We start from the raw sequence: 10,377 nt of genomic DNA on the forward strand, positions 1-10,377 counted from the left end.
TTGCTCTTAAACTCTCCAATGCTCAGTTTTTCTGTATGTAGTGATATCCACCCCACAGGGTTGTTAAGAGGCAAAACCAAATCATATGAAATGTGGTACAAATGTTAGGGAGAGGTGGGTGACCACTGTCTCTGAAAGTATGAATGGCTGAGAACTATACATTCACAGAATAACAGAACAGAAAGTCCTGATGTCACAGATGATAGTGCAGGCACAAAAAGTCTGAGGAACTTGCCTAAGTCTTAATAATGAGCGCCCCCTATGCTCATATTTTATAGTAGTGGCCTTCCTAGGTAAAGACAATTATTGGATCAGTAGTTGCAGTGGTGGTGGTAAAAGGTTTTCACAGTCCCTATCCTTCTCTGATGATTCTGAAGATGTGTTAATTGCAGGATAGAAAATACAGTCTCCTGAGTTATCTTCCTTTGGCACAGTGGGGAGAATGATAGTGAAGTCATTAGCATAGTGTTGTGATGAGTCAGAGACATTATTAGTACAGCAGTCTTTAAGAATGGGAAGATGATGGAGCCAAAGGGCTGTCCTGTGAAGCCTGGTGGGAGGTACTTACTATGACATCAGAAGAGAGGAATGAAGTCACACAGGAGCAAGAAAGCTCTGTCACTATAGGCTGTGGGCCCTACTTTCTTGGAAGATTTAGAAGTATTTTTTGGGATCAGTGTCTATAGGAAGAAGACAGGCAAAGTGACCTCACTCTTCATCCCTTCCTATCTTAAGACTAAAAGGTATTGTTTGATGGTGACATTTGTAAACACAAGACACAACAAGATGTTTTAGCTATTGCCCCACTCACTGAAGTCAGCTGAGGGGCCAGGGTAGAGCCTGGGGTTGAAAGAGGCATTATAGCCTATATGTATAGCCTATATGTATATCTTAACATTTGTTACATAGTAGAAGGATCCTTACAACTATTAAGGATGATAACTCATCATGTCACCCAGGATCTAGTGTGATCTGACAGCTCCAAGCACAGAGCTCTCTCATGATTATGCCAGGGAACAAGATAAAAACCACAGCAGCAAACACTCATTTCACAAATGGAGACCCTGAGGCCTAGAGAAGGCAAATGACTCATGCCTCAGTGTCAGGACCAGGCCTGTGCTCCAGGGACAACCTACTACTTCAATCCAAGGGAGTTTTCTGCAGTTGGATATATGAGAGAAAAGAGGGGCTATAATACCATTACCAGATGATCTTTTTGTATGCCCCCCACCAGTGCCACAGGAACAAGACTCAGAAGCTGGGAAATACCCAGGACTTCAGTCAATGATCATACTTACATTGTAACTACAGCTTACAGAACACCTACTCAGTGCTGGGCAGGGTGTTGGTTTCCTTGGCCATAAGCATTTGTTTTAACCACCATATTATATATAGTAGGCCTATGTCTGTAGCCCACACTATACAGATAAGGGAGGGTGATTGACTTTTGAGGCCACCTCATGGAAGTGATGGGAATGTGTCATGCTGAGTTAGTCTTGTCCTCTCTCTTTTACACACTAATTGGGATGGCTTGAGACCAATGGGGCCAGGTCATTGAACATGGGTCATGACTGTTCCCTCCACCCCAAGAGAAGCAAAAGCAACATTAGTCCTTGAACAAGCCAGGTATAAATCCCATTGCCTTTGGAAGAACCATGAATCCTCTCTCAGTGATGTTTGCCAGGGTCAGACCCATATGTCTGCTTGCCCACTGGGATTCTGGCTTATAGGAAGATTGTTCAAAGGTCTGACTACTCTTGCAAAAGGAAGATCCTTGTTTTCCGTTCTTTCATCACTTGGGAATTAGCTTGATAAGAATCTGAATTTCATGCATGCCAAGGCTGGTCTCACCCTTCTATTAAGGGGCACACCTAAGACAAGCAGGAATCTATAGCATGCTTGACTCCTCAAGTAGGCAGGGTGGTTAGGAAGTGCTTCAATTGATAAGAACAGAATCCAGGAATACATGGGCTGTGTCCAGACTCAACTCAGCCAAGTAAAAACCCTTCAGTAACCCTCCAACTGGTCCCTTGTCTACAAGCTCATTAACAAAGAGCTAGCTCACTTGTGTCCATCTCTAATCTTCGCATTAAACTTGTAGCCTGGACATTCACCATGGACTTCATCTTCTTGAGTAACTAAATCATAACACCTAAGTTTACTTGAGCTGAGTGATCTTTCTAAAATGTAAATCTTATCAGGTTCTTCTGTTGCTTAAATGGTCAGGGATGCCCAGATTGTCTTGGTCAAACCATTTAAAGCAGCATGATACTGTTTTCAAATTAAATTGAATGTACACCTGGGGCTCCTGGGTGGCTCAGTCGGTTGAGTGTCCAACTTCGGCTTAGGCCATGATCTCGCAGTTCGTCAGTTCAAGCCCCACGTCGGGCTCTGTGCTGACAGCTCAGAGCCTGGGGCCTGCTTCAGATTCTGTGTCTCCCTCTCTCTCTGCCCCTTCCCCCCTCATGCTCTGTCTCTCAAAAATGAATAAATTTAAAAAAATAAATTGAATGTATACCTTCAATATATAAAGCAGGTACAGGTATAATTACTCTGCAACGGGGGTAAGTCAGAAGCCCAGAGTGTTTTCTGCTCATGATCCCCATCCCAGGCAGCCCAATTAGTCAGGAACTAAGTATTTGTGATATTTTAATTTTTGTGACTCAAAAAGTTTAGGGACCCCCATGTGATGATGGGACATGATGTTGAGGAAAGGAAAGAAATTAAAATGTATTTCCAAACTACTATCTGTAGAACGTTATCTGCATTATCACAGTACAATAGCTTTCTGAGGTTCTTATTACTAATCCCATTATACAGATTTAAAAAAAGATGAATCTCAAAAAAATATTAAATAACATACCCATGGTCAAGATGCCAGTGCTCCGATTCCAAGACTGATCTTCCAGCTTCCATGACATGTAAAGACATGGAGCTGATGCAATAGACAATGGAGGAGGCAGGGAACAAGTTTGGAAGGGCAGCAACACAGATCAACTCACTCTACCCAGAGGTGTGGCTCTTGGAAGAGTTGATGTTTGAACATCCTTGGCAACAGGGTTCCAAGCAGTATAATTTAGAAGCCATTGATCTATAGGCTAAAGTATATAACCCAACAAGTAACACTCTTGATGTTCTGGGCCCTTCATTTCTTTCTCCCTAGCTAGTGTCCAATACTATGCTCTTACCAAATATTATGGCCCATCTGTTTCCAGAAATGATCATGCCCCTACACATCTCCATGCCTATGCCTGTGCTTCTCTTCCCTCTATCTAGAATACCAGTTCCTCTCACTTCCTGACTAGTGCTCACTCTCTTTCTGGGCCACAGTCTTTTTTAATCTGTAAAGTGGCGTTAACATTAAGAAACTCATAGAGCTGATATATTGTGATAATCCAAATAACATGTTTGATGGTTTGAGAATAAATTTTAATTCCCAGTATTTCCCTTTATTATCCCACTTGCATCTTAAGACAAAGAAGAATCTTAATCTTCTCTGAATTCACAAAACCCTGCACATAACCATCACTCAGTAAATAAATATCTTTAAAGTGATATTTGCAAAGTTACTATAAGAAAGGGATTTCTGTTAGGATAAATAATTTTCTTCATTGAACCAGTGGTTCATTGGTGGTATCGAGTCAATCCAATAGAACAATGTTTTACAACCTTTGGAAATTATTTGCAATATTTTAGTGGGGGCCATGCATGGAAGGAACATAACTTTGCCTATCCCTGCTGATCAGGACTTCAAGAGCTCACATTTGCAACTAGGAGAAGAGCAATTAGGTGAGTCACATATATACATAATTCTCTGCTTTGGTACAACCAGACAAGAAGTTAAGTAAGGAATTTGATAAGTGGGATGAACTAACTAGGCTATATGAAGTTGCTATCTCATATAACAACTTCATACACCTTCCAATATTCCACATCACCATATACACACTAGCCTTCATCTTTCTCCTTTTCATTGAGTTCACTTCCACATTGATCCCAGGTAAAATATGTTCAGGGAAAAGAGAAAAACAGGAAAGGCAGCACTTGGAGGTCTGATGCTCATAAGTGCAAATATAGGCTTGGTGATGTACTTAGATAATCTGATCCAGTCTCCTCTGAAACCCAGAGGCAGTAGCAGAGCCAGGACCAGAGCCCTGATCCACTGCAAAATTCTTGCAGCTTGTCAGTATGGGTAACTCCACCCTGGGAGTATCTCCCACACCTGCTACATGTGCCTGTCCTCCCAAGTACACCTCTCTCAAGGTGTGAAAGGAGGCAGACCCTTGTCTCAAACACAAATAACTCATTGATTCATTCAACAAATATTTATTATTATTTTTATTTAAATTCTAGTTGGCTAACATACAGTGCAATATTGGTTTCAGGAGCAGATCTCAGTGATTCATCCCTTACATAAAACACCCAGTGCTCATCACAATAAGTGCCCTCCTTAATACCTATCATCCATCTAACCCATCTCTCACCCACTTCCTCCATCAACACACAGTTCGTTCTCTATCATTAAGAGTCTCTTGTGGTTTGTTTCCTTCTCTTCTCTTCCCCCAACCTTCCCATGTGTTCATCTGTTTTGTTTCTTAAATTTCACATATGAGTGAAATCATATGGTGTTTGTCTATGATTGGCTTATTTTGCTTAGCATAATACATTCTAGCTCCAACCACATTGTTGCAAATGGCAAGATTTTATTCTTTTTGATGGTTGAGTGATATTCCATTACACACACACACACACACACACATCACATCTTTTTATTTTTTTTTCAATATATGAAGTTTATTGTCAAATTGGTTTCCATACAACACCCAGTGCTCATCCCAAAGTTGCCCTCCTCAATACCCATCACCCACCCTCTCCTCCCTCCCACCCCCCATCAACCCTCAGTTTGTTCTCAGTTTTTAAGAGTCTCTTATGCTTTGGCTCTCTCCCACTCTAACATCTTTTTTTTTTTCCTTCCCCTCCCCCATGGGTTTCTGTTAAGTTTCTCAGGATCCACATAAGAGTGAAAACATATGGTATCTGTCTTTCTCTGTATGGCTTATTTCACTTAGCATCACACTCTCCAGTTCCATCCACGTTGCTACAAAGGGCCATGTTTCATTCTTTCTCATTGCCCTGTAGTACTCCATTGTGTATATAAACCACAATTTCTTTATCCATTCTTCAGTTGATGGACATTTAGGCTCTTTCCATAATTTGGATATTGTTGAGAGTGCTGCTAAAAACATTGGGGTACAAGTGCCCCTATGCATCAGTACTCCTGTATCCCTTGGGTAAATTCCTAGCAGTGCTATTGCTGGGTCATAGGGTAGATCTATTTTTAATTTTCTGAGGAACCTCCACACTGTTTTCCAGAGTGGCTGCACCAATTTGCATTCCCACCAACAGTGCAAGAGGGTTCCCATTTCTCCACATCCTCTCCAGCATCTATAGTCTCCCGATTTGTTCATTTTGGCCACTCTGGCATGAGGTGATATCTGAGTGTGGTTTTGATTTGTATTTCCCTGATGAGGAGCGACGTTGAGCATCTTTTCATGTGCCTGTTGGCCATCCGGATGTCTTCTTTAGACAAGTGTGTATTCATGTTTTCTGCCCATTTCTTCACTGAGTTATTTGTTTTTCAGGTGTGGAGTTTGGTGAGCTCTTTATAGATTTTGGATGCTAGCCCTTTGTCCGATATGTCATTTGCAAATATCTTTTCCCATTCCGTTGGTTGCCTTTTAGTTTTGTTGGCTGTTTCCTTTTTAGCTTTGTTGGCTGTGCAGAAGCTTTTTATCTTCATAAGGTCCCAGTAATTCATTTTTGCTTTTAATTCCCTTGCCCTTGGGGATGTGTCGAGTAAGAGATTGCTATGGCTGAGGTCAGAGAGGTTTTTTCCTGCTTTCTCCTCTAGGGTTTTGATGGTTTCCTATCTCACATTCAGGTCCTTCATCCATTTTGAGTTTATTTTTGTGAATGGTGTGAGAAAGTCGTCTAGTTTCAACCTTCTGCATGTTGCTGTCCAGTTCTCCCAGCACCCTTTGTTACAGAGATTGTCTTTTTTCCATTGGACGTTCTTTCCTGCTTTGTCAAAGATTAGTTGGCCATACGTTTGTGGGTCTAGTTCTGGGGTTTCTATTCTATTCCATTGGTCTATGTGTCTGTTTTTGTGCCAATACCATGCTGTCTTGATGATGACAGCTTTGTAGTAGAGGCTAAAGTCTGGGATTGTGATGCCTCCTGCTTTGGTCTTCTTCTTCAAAATTCCTTTGGCTATTCGGGGCCTTTTGTGGTTCCATATGAATTTTAGGATTGCTTGTTCTAGTTTCGAGAAGAATGCTGGTGCAATTTTGATTGGGATTGCATTGAATGCATAGATGGCTTTGGGTAGTATTGACATTTTGACAATATTTATTCTTCCAATCCATGAACACGGAATGTTTTTCCATTTCTTTATATCTTCTTCAATTACCTTCATAAACTTTCTATAGTTTTCACCACACAGATCTTTTACATCTTTGGTTAGGTTTATTCCTAGGTATTTTATGCTTCTTGGTGCAATTGTGAATGGGATCAGTTTCTTTATTTGTCTTTCTGTTGCTTCATTGTTAGTGTATAAGAATGCAACTGATTTCTGTACATTTATTTTGTATTCTGCAGCTTTGCTGAATTCATGTATCAGTTCTAGCAGACTTTTGGTGGAGTCTATCGGATTTTCCATGTATAGTATCATGTCATCTGCAAAAAGTGAAAGCTTAACTTCATCTTTGCCAATTTTGATGCCTTTGATTTCCTTTTGTTGTCTGATTGCTGATGCTAGAACTTCCAACACCATGTTAAACAACAGCGGTGAGAGTGGACATCCCTGTCATGTTCCTGATCTCAGGGAAAAAGCTCTCAGTTTTTCCCCATTGAGGATGATGTTAGCTGTGGGCTTTTCATAAATGGCTTTTATGATCTTTAAGTATGTTCCTTCTATCCCGACTTTCGCGAGGGTTTTTATTAAGAAACGTTGCTGAATTTTGTCAAAGGCCTTTTCTGCATCGATTGACAGGATCATATGGTTCTTATCTTTTCTTTTATTAATGTGATGTATCACATTGATTGATTTGCGAATGTTGAACCAGCCCTGCATCCCAGGAATGAATCCCATTTGATCATGGTGAATAATTCTTTTTATATGCTGTTGAAATCACATCTTTTTTTTAAAAATAATGTTTATTTATTTATTTTGAGAGACACAAAGAGCATGATTAGGGGAGGGACAGAGAGAGAGGGAGAGAGAATGGCAAGCAGGCTCCACATGGTCAGCACAGAGCCTGACTCAGGGTTCAATCCCACAAATCTTGAGATCATGACTTGTGCCAAATTCAAGAGTTGGACACTCAATTGACTGAGCCAGCCAGGCACCCCAATACCACATCTTCTTTATACATTCATCAGTCGATGGACATTTAGTCTCTCTCCATAGTTTGCCATTCAACAAATATTTGTTGAGCACTTACAATATGTCAGGCACTGTGCAAGCACTGAGGAACATGGAGATTTCATTCTATCCAGGATGAGTGATACTGAAAAATAAATACAAGAATGGTGTTATAGGAGTATAGGGCATCATGACAACATTTCACAGGAAAAACTAATATGACTAAGTCTGAACACACAAGGACCCAGAGCAAAGTAGCAGGGACAGTATTTAGAAAGGAAAAGAGGCCATATCTCTTCTAACAAGGAGATCATAAAGGATGGCTATAGGCATAAGATTGAAGACCCAATAGTGGGAAGCTGAAGTGCCTTACATTTGACAACTACTGTCTGACCCTTGGAGTAGAGGCAGTATCATCTGTCTAGAGGTAACAGTGAATATTTTGGATGTTCATAGTGGAGAAAAGGCATGATGTGTGTGTGTGGAGTGAACACAGAGAAGTATATAGAATCACCAAGCAGTGTTTGGGGCCCAGCATAAGTGGATGGTCATGATCTTATGATGATGCCAACCTGCAAAGAGTCTGTTTTGATTTTGTTTTTGTTTTTATAACAGCTAGGCATAGCATGAAGGTTTTAGCCAGGGTTGGTGTTTTGTCAGTCAAGTGCATTAATAAGCCAAAGGACCAAGAACATTTATTATATTGGTGACAGAGTGGTTAAAATAATAAACTAAGGAAAGCAAATGAGTAGGGAGTGGCATGAAGAAGAAGGATCTGGTGGGCAGAGAGGTAGTAGATTCTAGTGGACATGACCAAGCAGGTTCAAAAGAAGGGACTGAGGTCAAAGGCAGGGGTGCCTGGCCCTCACTGCACAACTCAGACACTGCACAACTTTGAACATCTCCTTTGCCCTCTCTGGTGCTCAGTTCCTCATCTATGTGTGTATTGTAGGTACAAGACTGAAATCCTTTCCAACTGGGCCTTTCTATGATGCTACATTGTTGGTTGATGTCTTATGCACCCTGGGATTTGAATCAGATACACTAAGCCCTCAGTAGTGACCCAGGGGTGCTAAGATTATTGGCTTCAAACTGATAATAGAATCAACAGAAACTCCCATCTATGTCCTAGATTGATCCAACAATAATGGCCTTAGATTTTTGTCTAAAGCTTGCATTAGATTCCTGCAGAAACACTAAGTTCAATCCCCAAGGGTGGCCATTGTAAATGCCCTTGTAAATCATGATCTTCTTATCTTTATAGAAATACTTCTAAGTTTTATAGAGGGAAGGGATGTTCTGGAAAAATACTCATGAGGATCCAGTAGTGATCCAGAGTGATAAAGTGGTAGAATGACAGAGCCACAGGAATGTGGGAAGTTGCCATCATAACCACCTGGTTGGGCAGAGCTTTCATATTATCATGCCTCATTCTCTTGAGTTGAGTGCAGGATGTGTATAAAAGGCCTCAGACCATACTGTCTCCTCACTTCCCCTGACCTATCCATTGCTTGCCTGACATTGGGAAGCAAGGTAAGTGTCCTTACTCATCGGATGGCAGTTTGGGAATGGCTGGAATTGCCACACCATAGCTGAATGGGACAAGCCACTCTAGGCTGGAGAGAATGGGAACTAACTGGTAATTTCAGGAAGATCAGGCTCACAGAAATCATCAGATGGCTCAGAAGCAGCAATCCCAGAAGGGATGAGTGTTAATTGAGATTGGGGTCGGGGTGGGGGAAGCTAGTTTTTAGGACAAGAGACACACATAGGGCTGAAAAGTAGAACTGAAGGCCAAGCCCATGATGTAAGAAAGATTAAAAAAAAAATAGGAGGTGAAGAAGACATGTGGTATAACCATGGACTCAGGCTAACCACGTGGTTTCTAGAATGCATAAATTAGAATATATTATAAAAACAAGGTAATAATTTGGAAACTACCCAAGTTGCTGCCTCAGAAGTCAAGAGTCTTGGGAGAATCAGGTCAGTAGAAGTTACTGACCCCTGGCCTGATTTTTCCTATGCCTGGAAAGTGGGGCTTCTCTGCTATAAAGATATGGATCCAGGAGTCATAGAATCAGTTATAGAACTTCAGAATCTGGAGAAAAATACTGATGCAAATTAAGTTTATAGTCACTGAACTTTCAAAACCTTTGCATTGCTTTTCAGAGTAACTGAACTTTTCCCAAGATGTCCAGCCAGCAAACCCAGCAGAAGTGTCAGCTCCCTGCCAAGTGTCTTCCCAAGTGTCCACCGAAGTGCCTCGCTCAGGCCCCTCAGGCCCCACAGGCCCTGGCTCCCTGCCCAGCTCCCTGCCCCCCACCTGTCCCCTCCTGCTGTGTCCACAGTTGCTGTACCACTGGCTTCGGAAGCTGCTGCTCTCTGGGGTCTCATCGGCTTCCGGATGTCTGTCTAGGCCCACTTCAGCCTTCCAACTGCTGGGAGAGGGAGTCCTCTGGGTGTTCCAGTTGTTGCCATGGATTTGGGGGCTGCAGCTTTTGATGAGCTTTGATTCATCCATAGCCAAGGCTGAGCCTGGAGTTGACGACATTCCTCACTCGCACCTTGTTCTCATTCTCCTCCTGAACTAAGATGCCTAGATGTGTACTTAAAGAATTCCTCTTTTTGCTAAAAACCTCAGACCTCTTGGCCTTGGCCCTTTCCTACATCAATACCTGAATGCTACAAAAAAAACTCTGCTTCCCACAGCGTTATCAACATGTAAAAATAAAGCCTATCTTTCCTGGCACCCTGAGCTCTTTAGTGTTTGTTGATGCCCCCATCCTCAGTTCTGGGGAGCCCCTATTAACCTGGATTCTTCAAGCAGACTCCAGAATGAGCCAGCTATATATGGGAAATTCCCACCAAGGGAAGTCCCAGACATTTGCCGTCTGAGAGGGCTGTGGAAAAGAAAGATCCAGAGGGGAGCAATGGGGTACTCCCAAAACCTGAGT

General features: G+C 41.9%; 1 protein-coding gene across 3 annotated transcripts; it reads left to right on the forward strand.

Moving 5' to 3' along the window:
- Positions 1–591: 591 nt before the first annotated feature.
- On the forward strand, positions 592–10,172 carry LOC109502612 (late cornified envelope protein 2A-like). 3 transcript variants are annotated; one of them, XM_045033543.1, is made up of 3 exons: positions 606–743; positions 3,697–3,789; positions 9,593–10,172. In XM_045033543.1, the coding sequence occupies exon 3, from the start codon at positions 9,614–9,616 to the stop codon at positions 9,923–9,925; it is 312 nt and encodes a 103-aa protein (XP_044889478.1). In that variant the 5' UTR covers positions 606–743; positions 3,697–3,789; positions 9,593–9,613; the 3' UTR covers positions 9,926–10,172. The 3 variants fall into 3 exon arrangements, with proteins under 3 accessions (XP_044889477.1, XP_044889478.1, XP_044889476.1); XM_045033542.1 differs by lacking the exon at positions 3,697–3,789 and having other exon boundaries at positions 592–743; XM_045033541.1 differs by lacking the exons at positions 606–743; positions 3,697–3,789 and adding an exon at positions 8,840–8,956.
- Positions 10,173–10,377: the final 205 nt, after the last annotated feature.

The sequence above is a fragment of the Felis catus genome, chromosome C1, assembly GCF_018350175.1.
Source record: "Felis catus isolate Fca126 chromosome C1, F.catus_Fca126_mat1.0, whole genome shotgun sequence".
In the NCBI taxonomy this organism is placed as follows: Eukaryota; Metazoa; Chordata; class Mammalia; order Carnivora; family Felidae; genus Felis; species Felis catus.

Coding starts and splice junctions, on each gene's coding strand:
- LOC109502612 (XM_045033542.1), top strand. CDS start 9,614: ATGTCCAGCCAGCAAACCCAGCAGAAGTGTCAGCTCCCTGCCAAGTGT.